The following is an 18316-nucleotide window of genomic DNA, read 5'->3' as shown; positions in this document are numbered from 1 at the left end:
GCAAACAGAAATTAAAAAGAAATACAAGGAAAATATTACTTAGATGAAGGTTACGAAACAGATACAATGATATTTATGATTCTGTTGAGAATTAGAATGGAGGGTTACTAAACAATCATGCATTAATTTCTTTAGAGTGAGTAAAAGACGGTCAGTTGATGCTCTCTGACTCACCTATTGAAAATGAGAGCGATACTATATATGGAAAATAGTGGGGCGGAGATTGGTGAGGAGTAGGGGGAGGGAAGAGAAGAAGAGAGGTATTAAGTCAAGAAAATCTACAGGCACTGGAAATCCAAGCAACACACATAAAATACTGGAGGAACTCAGCAGACCAGGCAGCATCTATGGAAAAGAATAAACAGTCGACATTTCAAGCCAAGACCCTTCATCAGGACTGAAATAAAGATAAGTTAGAGCAAGTAGGTGGGGGGAGGGCAGGGAGAAGTACAAGGTGGTAGGTGATAGGTGAAACCGGGAGAGTGGTGGGGTGAAGTAAAGAGCTGGAAAGCTGATTGGCAGAATAGATAAAGGGCTAGAGGAGGGGGACACAAAATACTCTGCAATGCTGGGGTCAAAGCAACACGCACAACATGCTGGAGGAACTCAACAGGTTGGGTAGCATCCGTGGAAACGAACAGTCAACGTTACAGGCCAAAACCCTTCGTCAGGAAGGGGGAATGTGATAGGAGAGGGTGGAAGACCATGGAGGAAAGGGAAGGGAGAGAAGTGCCAGAGGGAGGTAATGGGCAGGTAAGAAGATGAGGTGAGGGGGGAAACGGGAGTTGGAATGGTGAAGTAGGGCAATTACCGGAAGTTAGGGAAATTGATGTTCATAACATCAGGTTGGAATATAAGGTGCTGTTCCTCTAATCTGAGTGTGGTCTCATGGTGGCAGAAGAGGCAGCCATGGACAGACATGTCAGAATGTGAATGGGAAGTGGAATTGAAGTTGATGGCCACTAGGAGATCCTGCTTTCTCTGACAGACGGAACGTAGGTGCTCGGTGAAGCAGTCTCCCAATTCACATCAGGTCTCACCGATATACAGGAGGCCATACTGGGAGCACCAGATACAGTAGAATACCCCAACAGGCTCACAGGTGAAGTGTCACCTCACCTGGAAGGACTGTTTGGGGCTCTGAATGGAGGTGAGGGAGGAGGTGTAGGGGCAGGCATGGCACTTGTTCTTCTTGCAAAGCTATTAGAAAGAGGAATAGCATTGGTTGGAAAAGAGTAAGAATAGTGGGGATGAAATTGGTGAGGGGCGGAGGGGAAGAGAAGACAAGGGGTATTGGTTGGAAGAGAGTGGTGATGGAACTGATCTTCATCTCTTCTGCTAGAGCAATTTTTTAAAATTTAGAGATACAGCACAGTAATAAGCACTTCCTGAGCCCGCGACACTCAATTACACCCATGGACCAATAAACCTCCTAACCTGTACGTTTCGGAATGTGGGAGGAAACTGGAGCATCCAGAGGAAACATAAGCAGTAATGGGGAGAACAGACAAACCCCTTACAGGCAGTGCAGGAACTGAACCCATGCCACTAGCGTTATACTAGCATTATGTTAACCGCTATGCTGCCATGCTGCTCCAAATTAAAATGATCAATTATAGTTCCACAGGCAATTCTGCAGCGATTGGGATTTATTTTTCCGTTGACTTTACTAAAATAAAATTTGAAATGATTACCATTTTCCTGTCATTCGTTTTGTACTGATGTCCAAAAACCAAACTGCATTTTTATTTCAGTTCACCTGCTCTCTCTTTCCCACTCCTTTTAAACTTACCAGATTCATTGAGGCTGAGGCTTTTTAAGTCATTGGTCAGACTACATTTGGAACATTGGGGAGGGTCCAGAGGAGGTATGGGAGAACAAGTGCAGGAACTAAAGGGTTAACGTATGAAAAACATTTGATGGCTCTGGGCCTATACTATATTGGGAGTTTAGGACATACAGATAGTCTAGATCACACTCTGAAGACACGTGTTTAACTTTTCAGGAAAAATTTCATCCCCTCTGCCATCATGGACCATGAATCCATGAACACAACCTCACATCTTGCTCTTTTTTTTGCATTTTTTTAACATATATATTTCTTATTTGGGTGAAAGAGCGGAGATAGGGTTCTACCAAAGGAGGTGTATGGCGCTCTTTCCTTCCGCTAGCCTGCAGGTTACCTTTGGGCAGGGTGTAGCACCTAGTTAGCACATCCCCTCCCCCAAAGATCAGGGTCACATGAAGCCATGGGAGCAGGTGGTGGATGGTCGTATGAGCAGCTGATGCATGTCACAAGTCCTGGTTATGCGACTGCTGAAGCCAGGCAGACAATCTCTGAACAGTATTGTTATTGGCTGAGGTCACCCATCTTGTAAAGACACTGCCCAGAAGAAGGCAATGGCAAACCACTTCTATAGAAAAGTTTGCCAAGAACAATAATGGTCATGAGACCATGATCACCCACATCATACAATACGGCACGTAATCATGATGATGATGCTATTTCTCATTTTGAATTATAATAATTTTTATGTATTGCACTTTGATAGTGCACAAAATCATAAATTTCACAATACATGTCAGTGATTATAAACTTGATTCTGATTTTGACCAAAGGGCACAACCTCAGGATACAAAGACATCCCTTGAGAAGAGATGAGGAGGAATTTCTTTAGCCAGAGGGTGGTGAATCTATGAAATCCATTGTTACAGATGGCTGTGGAGGCCAAATCATTGGGTATATTTAAAGTCAACATTGATAGGTTTGATTAGTAAGAGCATCAAAGATTATACAAAAGTAAGTGCCGCCCATCAGATGAGATATTTAACCAGGTTTCCAAACATTCTGATGGTTGAAATCAAGAGAAAAGGCTCCAATTTCTTGATCAACTTTGAACCCTCAGAACAAATTACAAGAAAAGTCCAGTAATCCAGTTTTCTTGCATCTAGTCCACATTGTGAGCCGGGAGTTCAGAGTGTGAGTAGGGTGTGCAGCCAGAGTAGCAGTGGGTGCAGGAACAGGAGGGTGTCAGGAGAAGGAAGTTCTGAGAAAATGAAACATACATTCAGTGGCCACTTTAATAGATACACTTGTACACCTGCTTATTAATACAAATAGCTAATCGGCCAATCATGCGGCAGCAACCAAGTGCATCCGAGCATGCAGACATGGTCAAGAGGTTCAGTTGTTTTTCGGACAAAAAAAAAGAATAGAAAAGAAATGTGATCCAAGTGATTTTGACCATGGAATAATTGTTGGTGCCAGATGGGGTGCTTTGAGCATCTCAGAAACGGCTGATCTCCTGGGATTTTCACATGCAATGGTGTCTAGATTTTACAGAGAATGGTGTGAAGAACAAAAAAAATCCAGTGAGTGGCAGTCTGTAGGTGAAAACACCTTGTTAACTAGAGCGGTCAGAGGAGTATGACCAAACTGGTTCAAGCTGGCAGGAAGGCATCAGTAACTCAAATAATCACACGTTACAACAGTGGTGTGCAGAAGAGCATCTCTGAATACACAACACATCGAACCTTGAAGTGGACGGGCTACAGCAGCAGAAGACCAGGAACATACACTCAGTGGCCACTTTACAAGGTACAGGAATTAGTTAATAAAGAAGCTACTGAGGGTATTTGATGAAGTTTCCCCTCTCTTTTTGTTCACTTGGACTCGGTTTCCCGCTCCTTTTTAATTTACTGGATTCACTGAGGTTGAAGCTTCATAGTTAGAGAACTCAAGCCCCAATTTTCCTCTCTATAAAAACTTCACTTCCTGCCATTTCCTATCCACAACTTCTCAGCCTTTGCTGCAGAAAATCTCCAATGCTTCAGATGTCTCCACTGTACATTGAAAATAACTTAAAACAAACAACAGGTTAACAGGGGCTTTGTCATAGTATTGTCTACCTGCACTGCATTTTCACTTTCACTGTATTCAAATTGAGTAAATTAGGACTTTATTCCCTGGAGATTATGAGAATGAGGGGAGATTTGAAGATAGAACAGTACTGCACAGGAACAGGCCATTCGGCCCACAATGTTGTGCCAAACCAGCTGAAAAGCAAATCAGAAACACCCAAACACTAATCTCTCCTACCTACACGATGTCCGTATCCCTCCATCTTAATTACATCCATGTCCCTATCCAAACATCTCTTAAAAGCCTCTAATGTATTTGCCTCCACCACCATCCTAGGCAGCACATTCCAGATATCCTCGACTCTGAGTAAAAAACTAACCCTCACATCCCTCATGAACCTACCGCCTCTCACTTTCGATGCATGCCCTTTGGTATTAGACATTTCAACCCTGAAAAACAGATGCTCCCTGTCTGCTGTATCTATGCCTCTCACTTATGAAAGGTATAGGTAGGGTAAATGCAAGCAGGCTTTTTCCACTGAAGCTGGGTGAGGTTATTAGTTAAGGATGAAAGGTAAAATGTTTAAGGGGAACCTGAGCAAGATTTTCTTCACTCAGGAGTGGGGAGAGTGTTAAATAAGATACCAGTGGTAGTGATGGATGTTGTATGGCTCAGGTGCAAGTCAATAGGACTAGGCAGAATAACAGATTGGCACAGAATAGATGGGCCGAAGAGCCTGATTCTCTATGACTCTATATTCTTCATTGTTATCGTTTTTCCTTTTGTAATAATCTGCATCAATTGCTTGCACAACAAAGTTCTGTCACTGCATATTGGTATATGAGACAATAATAAACCAATTACTGGTTTCGAACCAACTACAATTCAGGGCTTTTTGGCCCCTTGAGAAATGAGATTCTCTCAACATCAAAGTTCTGTTTGACTCCTCTACACTTTTAACTGAGGCTATATGCACACTTCTTTGTGTTTTTACTTTTGCATTCATTTGCTTCTCTATATCTAACACACTCCTTGACGCCAAGATTGAAGTCTGCCCCTGAGGCACAAACAGTGTTAAATCTGAAAATTGACAGAGAAACGTGGAATAAGTACTGAGAAAGGTGAGACATCTCAAAGCTTTCCTGTTAATGTACCACTAAATTTCTTGTTAAAATTAACGACTAGAACTGATATGAACAGTTATTTACTTTCAACCCAGTTGAGGGGCACACAGGGAATGGGAGTGCATTTTGACAAAAATATTATGTTTCGCTTTTAATATATTTTACACAAACATATTTAAACTAATCTGTTGAAAGACTCTTTATTATTTTAAAGCTGTTGTTCTGTTGAGCATTTTTGAACTCAGTAGTGTTAGCACAATGCTATTATCACCTGAGGCATTGGAGTTCGGAGTTTGGTGTTCAATCCCACCATCCTTTGCAAGGGGTTTGGACATGCTTCCCACAGGATGCATGAGTTTCCTCCATTTGCTGCGGTTTCCTCCAACAGTCTCAAGTAGGCTAACTGGTCATTGTAAGTTGCCCTGTGATTAGGCTAGGGTTAAATAGTGGGTTGCTGGGCAGTGCGGCTTGTGTTTGGCATGTATCCCTGAGGTGCACCTTATTGACTGTCAGCGAGGATAAGGTATTATTACGATCTGCACTGACTGTGGTCTCCCAGTGAGGAGGTCAGGGATCCAATTGCAGAGGAAGGTACAGAGGCCCAGGTCTTAGCGAGGGAATGATGATATTGAATGCCAAGCTGGAATCAATAAGCAGCAGCCTGATGTACGGTAAGTTTTGCTGCTGTCCAGCTTCTCCAAGGCTGAGAGAAGAGCCAGTGACACTACATTTGTTGTAGACAAACTATGGCTGTGGGCAAACTGGCTGGACCAAAGGTGTCCCCAACTCACATTGCAACCCAGCACTTGGAAAGATTTATCAATATACATACAGACGAACATTGCTGTCAGCGCGGCTCGAAGGGCCAGACGGGACTGTTCCATGCTGTATCTCCAAATAAATAAACTCTGTACAATCGCTCGTGTTCTGTAAATTAACCTGTAATTATTCCCCTTGAGTCTGCAAGTGCATTTAGAATCAGAATCAGGTTTAGACACACCAGTTCCTTTCATATTGATTTTCCTTTGGGTGTTATAGGTTAGAATACAATTATAAAATCATTCATCTTATTTTCAAATCCTTCTATTCCATATAGAATAATTCCAAACTCAGTTTTTATTCTAAAACTCCAAGTAAATTACATTACGCATGTAAGGTATGATGCTTAACCTCCAGATAGATAGATTTTAGTTCCTGGATAATTATTATATATTAAAAATATTCAGTCACATATTAACTCCTTTCCTTGTTGTTACCAAAGCTGGTAAGAATTTCAGTATAAATCTAATCCTATATTTGGTTGGTGAAGTTAATATTTAATATCCAAGGCATAATAAAATAAAGACAAATACATTTTATAAATTGAGCAAGCCAAATACCCCTGCAAACCATTGGAAGATCAACGTGTCGGAATTCGTAAAGTAGAGTAGTAGAAACATCTATTTGTTTGGGATTTTAAAGCAGAGATTAGGTTTATGAGTTAACTATTACTAGATTTAGAGGCAGTTATCTAAATAAAAAATTACATTCCTAACAATTACATGCTTCTAAACTGCCTTTGTAATTTAGTATCACACACAAAATGCTGCAGGAGTTCAGCAGGTTAGGCAACATCTATGGAAATGAATAAACAGCCGATGTTTCAGACTGAGGCCCTTCATCAGGACAGCTATTTAGAATGTCCTTTCCACTTAGTTTAAAAATGAACTTGTTTAATCTCAGCAAATCTTAACTTTCTTGTTTATTTTTAAGTCTTTTTTCTGTTGAATAAATATGCTATTTAAAAAAATACTGTTAATGCCCATCTTTGCCAGACTTTCAACTTTATTTCAAGAGGGAAACTGAATCGCTTTGGGAAAGCAGAAATAAGATACTTAACAAAATAAAGCACTTTTACCTGTTGTTGGTCATCCAGTGAGGTGGTGATTTCGTCCCCATCCTGCCCTGCACCATTTTTGAAAACCAGAATTCTGACAGCACCATTTTCAATGAGCTTCTTCAGACGGCGTGAGAGAATGGGTTTTGTCCTGCCATGCTGCCTGTCAGAAGGAAGTTCTATCCCTTTCATAGTCCAGCTCACCCTTTTGGCCAATGACAGATGGTCTGTAAGAAAAAGCTAAAGTTAACATTTGGCTCCATCTGATCAGGTGCCCATCACCTTATCACTTTAACACATATTGGCCTTGTTCCACTTTGATGCGCCTACTTTTAAAATCTCTTTCACTTCCCACTAAGCATGGCATAAGCTGTAGCAAGCTGGCCATGCTGATAATGGGCATAAATCATTGTTCCTGAAGGGAACAGATGTTCAGGGTATGAAAGAGTAATATCACAATTTAGTCATAATTAAAACTCACCTTAGCATGCCTCCTTGAATAATCTGTAGATCATTGTAATAGATCAACAATATTACATTTATCGCACCTTTATTTTAACAGAATAGAGTCACTTTGCCTCACATTTAATGAGATACATAAAAGCTTAATTAATGTATCTTAATCTCATTTAAAATCCCCTAAACCTGATTTCCTTCAAGTAATATGCTAAATTGAGCTCACAATGAATAAAGAGCGTGCAAATCAATATAAGTAAAGATGTCAAAACCTCCTTGATGATATTTTGTACAATAAGTTTCTTCCTTTGATTAAGATGGGTTTTCAAAAATGATTAGGCACCTGGCATATCCCAAAAGCCTGATGCTATCTTTAGGTCCTAATTTCCCAGCTCATGTTATGGTAATGTAGTAAATTTAAAAATTACTTTGGAAAAACAAGATTTAGATTTAGAGTTACAGCACAAATACAGGCCCTTCCGGCCCAGCAAGCCTCTGCCGCCCAGTTACACGCATCTGACCAACTAACCTACTAACCCAAGAGCCTTTGGAATGTGGGAGGCCCCGGAGAAACCCAGGTGGTCACGGACAGAATGTAAAAGCTCCTTACAGACAGCAGCAGGAACTCAACCTGGGTCGGTGGCAGTATAAGGTAATATGTTAACTGTAATGTTACCGTTTCATGGTCACATCTAACAGGAAACCAACAGACACTCCTCGTGAACAAACCACTGAATATTATAATAAGGTGCAAAGCAACACTGGGTGGGAACGCGCATCCTTCCTCCAGCATCTTACGTGTGTGCTACTCTGGATTTCCAGCCGCCAGCGGAAACTCTTGTGCTACACTGCGTTCATAGACAGGTCACAAAACACAACACTCCTGCCAGGAGCACAACCTCGCTGTGTACAGGAACACTACGTCGTTGATAAATCACACAGCACAACTCTCTAGTGGAACAACACCAGGCAAGAAAACAGGTCATGTACAGGTCGCCTGACACTGCTCTCCCACTGAGAGCACAACCTCACTGGTTAGAAGACAAGTCAGATAACAGTATACATCACACTGGGATAGGAACAATACCAGACAGCAGCTCAAACCCCACTGATATCACTTAACACACGTAACCCCACTAGTATGGAAAAAACATTGGACAACATTGTTAAATAAGATATACACTCAGTGTCTACTTTATTAGGTACCTTCAGAGATGTTCTTCTGCACACCACTGCTGTAATGCATGGTCATTTGAATTACTGTTTCTTTCCTGTCAGCTTGAACCAGTCTGGCCATTCTCCTCTGACCTCTCTCATTAACAAGGTGCTTTGCGCATAGAAATTTTGCTCACTGAATGTTTTTTCTTTCCCACAGCATACTCTATAAACTCGCGAAAATCTCAGTTTCTGAGATATTCAAACCATCCCGTCTGGCACCAACAACTATTCCACAGTCAAAGTCACTTAGGTCACATTTCCTCCCCATTCCGATGTTTGGTCTGAACAACAAATGAACCTCTTGACCATGTCTACGTGCTCTTATGCATTGAGTTGCTGCCATGTGATTGGCTGATTAGATACTTGCACTAATGAGTAGGTGTACCTAATAAAGTGGCCACTGAGTATATTCCTCACTAGGCACAGACCTGCAGTTTCTTTAGACTTTCCACATTCAATGCTCCTCATGCTCCTGTACCATTTAAAACCTTCTCCTCAGCGATAACACACTCCACGTCCTTGCTTTTAATTCTACTAACGCTACCATAGCCCATAACAAATTGCCCTACCACCTTCAAAGATTTAAGATAGAACATAAAACAGTACAGCACAGTACAGGCCCTTGGGCCCACAATGTTGTGCTGACTCTTAAACCCTACCTCCCACATAACCCCCCACCTTAAATTCCTCCATATACCTATCTAGCAGTCTCTTAAATTTCACTAGTGTAACTGCCTCCACCACTGACTCAGGCAGTGCATTCCACGCACCAACCACTCTCTAAGTAAAAAACCTTCCTCTAATATCCCCCTTGAACTTCCCATCCCTTACTTTAAAGTCATGTCCCCTTGTACTGAGCAGTGGTGTCCTGGGGAAGAGGCGCTGGCTATCTACTCTATCTATTCCTCTTAATATCTTGTATACCTCTATCATGTCTCCTCTCATCCTCCTTCTCACCAAAGAGTAAAGCCCTAGCTCCCTTAATCTCTGATAATAATGCATACTCTCTAAACCAGGCAGCATCCTGGTAAATCTCCTCTGTACCCTTTCCAATGCTTCCACATCCTTCCTATAGTGAGGCGACCAGAAATGGACACAGTACTCCAAATGTGGCCTAACCAGAGTTTTATAGAGCTGCATCATTACCCCGCGACTCTTAAACACTATCCCTCGACTTATGAAAGCTAACACCCCATAAGCTTTCTTAACTACCCTATCCACCTGTGAGGCAACTTTCAGGGATCTGTGGACATATACCCCCAGATCCCTCTGCTCCTCCACACTACCAAGTATCCTGCCATTTACTTTGTATTCTGCCTTGAAGTTTGTCCTTCCAAAGTGTACCACCTCACACTTCTCCAGGTTGAACTCCATCTGCCACTTCTCAGCCCACTTCTGCATCCTATCAATGTTTCTCTGCAATCTTCGACAATCCTCTATGCTACCCACAACACCACCAACCTTTGTGTCGTCTGTAAACTTGCCAACCCACCCTTCTACCCCTACATCCAGGTTGTTAATAAAAATCACGAAAAGTAGAGGTCCCAGAACAGATCCTTGTGGGACACCACTAGTCACAATCCTCCAATCTGAATGTACTCCCTCCACCACAGCCCCCTGCTTTCTGCAGGCGAGCCAATTCTGAATCCACCTGCCCAAACTTCCCTGGATCCCGTGCCGTCAGACTTTCTGAATAAGCCTACTGTGTGGAACCTTGTCAAATGCCTTACTAAAATCCATGTAGATCACATCCACTGCACTACCTTCATCTATATGCATGGTCACCTCCTCAAAGAACTCTATCAGGCTTGTTAGACACGATTTGCCCTTCACAAAGCCATGCTGACTGTCCCTGATCAGACCACAATTCTCTAAATGCCCATAGATCCTATCTCTAAGAATCTTTTCCAACAGCTTTCCCACCACAGATGCAAGGCTCACTGGTCTATAATTACCCAGACTATCCCTACTACCTTTCTTGAACAAGGGGACAACATTCGCCTCCCTCCAATCCTCCAGTACCATTCCCATGGACAACGAGGACAGCAACCTCTTCCCGCTCCTCGTGGAGCAGCCTAGGGAATACTCCGTCAGGCCCCGGGGACTTATCCGTCCTAATGTATTTTAACAACTCCAATATGTCCTCTCCCTTAATATCCAACATGCTCCAGAACATCAACCTCACTCATATTGTCCTCACCGTCATCAAGTTCCCTCTCATTGGTGAACACCGAAGAGACATATTCATGAGGACCTCACTCACTTCCACAGCCTCCAGGCACATCTTCCCACCTTTATCTCTAATTGGTCCTACCTTCACTCCTGTCATCATTTTGTTCTTCACATAATTGAAGAATGCTTTGGAGTTTTCCTTTACCCTACTCGCCAAGGCCTTCTCATGCCCCCTTCTTGCTCTCCTCAGCCCCTTCTTAAGCTCCTTTCTTGCTACCCTATATTTCTCAATAGACCCATCTGATCCTTGCTTCCTAAACCTCATGTAAGCTGCCTTCTTCCACCTGACTAGATTTTCCACCTCACTTGTCACCCATGGTTCCTTCACCCTACCATTCTTTATCTTCCTCACCGGGACAAATTTATCCCTAACATCCAGCAAGAGATCCCTAAACATCGACCACATGTCCATAGTACATATTCCTGCAAAAACATCATCTCAATTCACACCCGCAAGTCCTAGCCTTATAGCCTCATAATTTGCCCTTCCCCAATTAAAAATCTTCCTGTCCTCTCTGATTCTATCCTTTTCCATGATAACGCTAAAGGCCAGGGAGCAGTGGTCACTGTCCCCCAGATGCTCACCCACTGAGAGATCTGTGACCTGACCCAGTTCGTTACCTAATACTAGTTCTGGTATGGCATTCCCCCAGTCGGCCTGTCAACATATTGTGACAGGAATCTGTCCTGGACACACTTAACAAACTCTGCACTTAACAAAATAAAAGGTGTCATTCATTTCCTTGCGTTTGCACTTTCATTTATTAATCCTTGGTGCCCCTTTTCTTGTACCCCCTGTAAAAACATGCCATTTTGACACTGTTTCATATTATTGTTAAGGCTTTGTAAAGCACTCTGTCAAATTTGCACACCAAAGGTCCTATATTGCTGTTCAGTGCTATACTTGTGAGACATGTCACACAGGGACTTGGGCTGTACAGTATGGGGCAAAAGTCTTAGGCACACGTATATAGCTAGGGTGCACAAGACTTCTGCACAGTACTATAGTAATTTTAAGTATTTCACTGTACAACTGCCACAAATTAAGCATCTGCAGATTTCCTCGTGTTTGCGCTTGAAATTTCATGATATATGTGAGTGGTGATAAACCTGAATTCTCATATGGGTTCTTTCCCTCACTCCTCAGAAACGATAGAACCCTGCCTTTGAAATCTCCGCCGCCAGCTACGGGAAACTAGACTTGTGATTCAGCACGCCCTGCTGCCACTACATCAGCACTAGTCTGCAGTAAAACAAGAGCTGCGCTCACCATTTTATCAAACCTCTGTCCCGCAATTACAACTTTGTCGACAATCTTAACAGTACTTAACAGGCAAATTAACAATTCATCCAGCAGATACATTAAGAATTTAAGAAACCCTTAGATAGGCACATGGATGAAAGAAAAATGGAGGGTTATGTACATGTCATAGACTCTACAACACAGAAACAGGCCCTTTGGCCTATCTGGTCTGTGCTGAACTATTATTCTGCCTCGTCCCTTTGACCTGCACCCGGACCAGAGCCCTCCATACACCTCCCATCCAAGCTTCTCTTAAAAGTTGAAATCCATCACTTCTGCTGGCAGCTCATTCCACACTTTCATCACCCTCTGAATGAAAAGGTCCTTCATCATGTTGCTCTTAAGCATTTCACCCATCACACTTAACATACGGCATCTAGTTCTAAGCTCAGCCAACCTCAGTGGACAAAGGTTGCTTATATTTACCCTATCTATACCGCTCATAATTTTGTTAATGAAGGAAGGATTAGATTGATATTAAATTAAAAAGTCAGCACAACATCATGGGCTGAAGGGTCTGTACTGTACTGTGCTGTGCTGTAATGTTCTATGTACTACAGCAAATAGGAAAAGAAACACACAATATATTAGAATCAGAATTAATATCACTGGCCTATGTCGTGATATTTGTTATTTTGTGGTAGCAGTAGATTGCCTAACAATATAAAAAATCTATAAATTACAGTATAAAAATTACAGAAGAAATATATATTTAAAATTAACTTAAATGGGTAGTGCAAAAAGAGAGCAAAAAAAGAAAAACAAATTAGTGAGGTCGTGTACATGGGTTCATTGTCCATTTAGAAATCTGATGGCAGAGGGGAAGAAGCCGATTCTGGAACGTTGCGTGTTTGTCTTCAGGCTCCTGTATCTCCTCCATGATGGCAGCAATGACAAGAGGGGGTATTCCTGGGTGATGGAGGTCCTAAATGATGGATGCCATCTGTACCAACCTCATCATCTTGTACATCTCTATCAAATTATCTCTTATCCTCTTCTTCTCCAAGGAAAAATTAGATAATTACAACAATATCTGGCTTTATTTTTTTTCTCCTTTGGTAAAAATATAGAAACTTATTCTGCAGATGCTGGAAATCTAGAGTAGCAAACTCCAAGAGCCTCGGCCCAAAATGTCATCTGCTTTTTCCTTTCCAGAGATGCTGCCCATCCTGCTGAGTTCCTCCAGCATTTTGTGTGTGCTTTTCTTGACAGTTTAGTGATTTTATCTGTCAAAACCAGAGCTATATAAATTAATTCCATGATTTGCTTGCAGTTACCTGACCCCCTTGGGGTAACAGGGTGGGGAGCTGTAATTCAATGTTGCTGCCTTGGGTTAAGACAGATTAAGACATTTGTGCTTTCTGCTCCAGCTCACAATCATGTTTTACTGGATGTGTACGTGTGACTATGGGAAGACGGTACAAGACTCATTAATTACAGATCAGGTGAGTAGGGCGATCACTTGAGTTGAGTACGATGATCTCCGAAGTGATTGTCTACAGGTGAGTCCTCAGGTGGCTGCAGAGGCCGATCGGGATCCACCTATTCTGGTGTAGTGTGGGCAAGGGTAGGAGGCGATTGTGGTTAGTGGTCTGGTCTTTTGGTTGCTCAGCCTCTCCATTCGCAGCTGCTCCTTACTCTCTGTGGCACAGTGGAGGTCGTTCTCATTCACATTCAAACTTCAGCAAGTTATTTTCCTCAGACAGAAGGAAAATAAAGTGGTAGGAAAAGATGATGAGGCAAGAGTTAACAAGATAAAAAGTATTGATTCATTTTCTAGTAATTCAGTTGCAAACTTCGGTCCTTTACCAAACTTCCATCACCAAGGTTAACACTATGGACTTCTCTAAGTACAATACAAGTACAGGCTTCTCACAATTTATTTCCATAAAGTTCAACAGATTGATTCCTAGGATGAATTTTCAACCGAGGAGTTAACAAAGACTAGCTGTGCATCTTGTGTGTTAAACCTTGAGAGGAGATCTCAATGAAAAGAAACCAAAGATTGAAGCCCGAAGCTCGATCAGAAGTCAAGGCCTGATGGCCAAAGCCTTGGGTGTACAAGTCTACCAGGGAAGTCAGAGGCTCGATATCTGCAGGTGCACGGGTCCACTGGAAGATGAAAGCCCTAAGATGGCCTGCTGTGGAGTTGAAGGACTGTCTGTGTTTGAGTGGGGCAGTGGGTGGATGGGTGGGAGGAAAGGGGCTTGTTTTACTGTCGTTGTTTTGATTTGTTTGTTGTAATACGGTTGTTGCTTGTGTTGTTCTGCTGAGCATCGTGGGAAACTTTTGCCAGAATAATACAACCGGCCTCACAGATAGTGAGAGATTGCATCAGTCAACTCTCCCCTAAAAATGAATGCTGAGTGTTTCTACCTCACTCTTGATAGGAATTTGATAACTTCAGTAAGTCAGAAGGGAATGAGAACAAAGGACTAACAAGATTCTCAATGGAACGGAGCCATGGATCATATTTCTGTTTAGCAGTACTGCCACAGAAAGGTCAATCTGATTTACAAACTGGCAATTTCTCTGAAACATTTTTGTACTAATCCCATAAAATTAATTCTGAGAATTCATTTTAATTCATCTGTCTTCTTCTGTACTAGTTTAAACATTGGTCTGGCAGGTTTTATCAAGTTGCAGGAAAGCTTACAGCAGAAGAAAAGTGAAAATGTCAGTTGGCAACTGGGACTGATTTCCTTATGCACCCAACAAGCTATCCTTTTAGCCTTTTTCATTCCAACCCATTCCAATATGTCGATCCATGCCTCTAATGCCACGATGAGGACACTTAGGTTGGAGGGTCAACACCTCATATTCCGTCTAGGTAGCCTGCAAACTAATGGCATGAACATTGATTTCTCTATCTTCCAATAGTTTTCCCTCCTCCCCTTCTCCCTTCTTCCATACCCACTTTGGCCCCCCTCACCTCCACTGGAGCCCTTCCTCCTTCTCGTTCTCCCATGGTCCACTCTCCTCTCCTATCAGATTCTTTCTTCTTCAGCCCTTTACCTTTTCCACCTATCACCTCCTAGCTTCTTACTTCATACCCCCTCCACCACTCACCTGGCTTCACCTATTACCTTCCAGCTTGTACACCTTCCCCTCACCCACCTTCTTGTTCTGGCTTCTTCCCCATTCCTTTCCAGTCCTGATAAAGGGCCTCGGCCCGAAAGGTCAACTGTTTATTCCTCTCCTTAGAAGCTACCTGACCTGCTGAGCTCCTGCAGCACTTTGCCTGTACTGCTCTGGATTTCCAGTATCTGTAGAATCGCTTGTGTTTATCATCATAACCTGCCCAGCAAATGACACCAAATGAACAGTCAAGAAGAAGGGTCCTGGCCCAAAGCATTGACTGCTCATCTTTCTCCACAGATGCTGCCTGACCTGATGAATTCCTTCAGCATTTGGTGTGTGCTCCTCTGGATGTCCGGCATCTACAGAATCTCCTCCGTAAATGACATTACAGTTGTGTATCCTTGCTCCTAAGATCTGAAAGCAGGCCAAGCATCCCCAAGATCTTTTCAGGCCCTACTGCAAACATCTTCCCCACCTCCTCTACCACCCAACTTTGCTGTTTCCTACAACTTATCTCTCCTTGTCTCCCCCACCCACCCCTCCCCATCAATTCTTTCAATTTCACAAACCACATTCAGTTAGACAATCATTCAGTCCCTTAACTTGGCTGCCTGCATCTGAGATAGAGAATTACAAATGATAGTCAAATACTGCTTTTGAGCTTGGCAGGGCAATTTAAAAAAATCATACCGTAATCCCTCTCTTCTAAAATGCACCCCTCCCTATCAAACACCCTTCTGTTACTATCGAGACCATACTTACCCAGTCTTGATAAGATTGGAAAAAAATACCTGCTAGAAATTACTTATTGTTGCCCATTTTACTCCATATCTGTTCTTTAACCGCCAACTTGTTAGATTTATTTTTCCTTATATATAATTATTGATTTTTATACAATTTCTTGTTCTTTATAATTGTCGAATATTGTTGTATTTTTTCCTCCAAGAGGACTACAATCTTGTTATAGCATTTGGAGACTTGTGTGCCTCAAAAACCCAGAGAGCTAAGTTAGCTGGAGTCAAGCCCTTCGTAGGGTCATCCATGCCAAACAGGTCAGATGGTAGAGACCAGGCAAAGGATGATCCACCATTCCTCCAAGTTTGGGGGTTCAGCTCAGGGCTAACAAACTTGACTGGCCAAAAAAATTGTTATGGAAACAGCAATGAAGAATTCTTCTATATCTGTGTGCGACAGTATGATGGCCAAGGACAGACAGAGATGGAGAGTCTTCATTACTGTCCTAAGTGCCAGCAGTGCAACGGGCAGTAAGTAAGTTGTATTTTTGTTCATCTTGCACCCTGATTAACACAGCACAGCAAATTCCTAATACATGTAAATGTACATAGCAATTAAAGTCAATCATTGAACAAATGAAATAGCAATTCAATATTGACATTTTACAATTAGTTTTAAAATATATTATCTCAAATTTGCAAATTTTATACATAGTCACAACTTGGTTGGGTTTTCAGCGGGCCAGTCAGCATCTATAGAAGAATAAATAGTTGACGTTTCAGGCTGATGAAGGGTGTTGGCCTGAACCGTTGACTGTTTATTCCTTTCTTTAGAAGCTGCCTGACCTGCTGAGTTCCTTCAGCATTTTGTGTGTGTTATAAACATGAGAACATTTGCAATGTTGGAAATCCAAAACAACACACACAAAACGCTGGAGGAACTCAGCAGGTCAGACAGCATCTATAGAAATGAATAAACAGTCGCCGTTTCGGGCCGCGACCCTTCTTTAGGACAGAGAAAGAAGGGTAAAGGTGCCAGAGTAACAAGGTGGGGGACGGGAAGGAGGATAGCTGGAAGTTGATAGGTGAAGACAGGTATGTGTTGGATATTGCTCTGGATTTCGAGCATCTGCAGAATCTCGTGTTGGTTTTCTTGGACTCACGTTCAATTTGATGTAATTTCTTTTTCTCTGGCTATCCCAACCCTGCACACAGAAGAGGGTTTTGTTGTAAATTTAAATCCTCTGTTTTGACATGCATGCTGAATGGAAATTAGCAAACATTCCAGAAAACATTTGCAATATTGCTGAGGAGCTGAAGTTCATTAACCTGATAGATTTCTGCACGTTTTGATGTACTGAAATTGACAAGATGTTTAAGTTCCTGAATGCCTAAAGGTAAATGTGTTAACTTGTTACCTGAAATCCTATCTAGTGTCTAGTATTACCAAATTAGATCGTAATTAAGCTGATATGAATCCATCATTTCTCTGACACAAGCACCTACAGCAAACACGTATTCTGTTAATACAAAAGCTCACACATATTCTGTCAATCAGTACTTGTCATGTCAGATCATCTTGGCATGAACTGAATTTCTGAGAAGTTTTTCTCACAACGCTTTTAACTACTACCATCTTTAAAGGATATTACAAATGACAAGGCATTGCAGCGTTAATAGCATTTGCAAAGAGAAATACAAATGAAGTGTATTTATAAATTAATAAGGAATATGCAATCAACATCTATTATCTCCTCAGAATCCGCATTCACTGCCTCATCACCTGCAGTCTGAAAAATGAACATGTTTGCAGAACACTTCATATCTGTGGACACTTTATTAGGTACCTCCTGTTCCTAGTAAAGTGGCCACAGAGTGTACGTTCAGATGCTGCTGTAGCCCATCCACTTCGAGGTTTGACATGTTGTGCATTCAGAGATGCTCTTCTGCACAACACTGTTGTAAAGCGTGGTTATTGGAGATACTGTCACCTTGCTGTCTATGTGAACCAGTCTGGCCAGTCACCTCTGACCTCTCTCACTAACAAGGCAGGTTTGCCCAGGGAACTACTGCTTCACTGGATCCTTTTTGTTTTTTTGCCCCATTCTCTCTAAACTGGGGTTCCTAACGTGGGGTCCACGGCATTAAAAAAGGTATGGTCCATGGCATTAAAAAAGGTTGGGAAACCCTGTTCTGGAGACTATTGTGTGTGAAAATCCCAGGAGATCAGCAGTTTCTCAAATACTCAAACCACCCTGTATGCTACCAACAACCATTCCACAGTCAGTCACTCAGATCACATTTCTTCCCCATTCTGACGTTTGGTCTGAATGGCAACTGAACCTCTTGACCACGTCTGCATGCTTTTATGCATTGAGTTGCTGCCACGCGATCGGCTGATTAGATATTTCCATTAACAAGCAGAAGTAC

The 18316-nt window shown here is 42.1% G+C and overlaps 1 protein-coding gene across 5 annotated transcripts in view; it reads right to left on the bottom strand.

The window, feature by feature from the left end:
• LOC140205303 (doublecortin domain-containing protein 1-like) overlaps nucleotides 1-18316 on the bottom strand; it is a 566682-nt gene that overhangs the window by 468735 nt on the left and 79631 nt on the right. For all 5 annotated transcript variants that reach the window (XR_011887817.1, XM_072272825.1, XM_072272826.1 and 2 more), the window contains one exon: nucleotides 6884-7089. Coding sequence is in view for 4 of the 5 variants with exons in the window: in XM_072272825.1 (XP_072128926.1) it covers nucleotides 6884-7089 (206 nt within the window). In the remaining variant the exon portion in view is untranslated. The remainder of the gene's footprint in view (nucleotides 1-6883; nucleotides 7090-18316) is intronic.

The sequence above is a fragment of the Mobula birostris genome, chromosome 11 (genome assembly GCF_030028105.1).
Source record: "Mobula birostris isolate sMobBir1 chromosome 11, sMobBir1.hap1, whole genome shotgun sequence".
In the NCBI taxonomy this organism is placed as follows: Eukaryota; Metazoa; Chordata; class Chondrichthyes; order Myliobatiformes; family Myliobatidae; genus Mobula; species Mobula birostris.
This window is presented reverse-complemented; position numbering and strand designations above follow the sequence as displayed.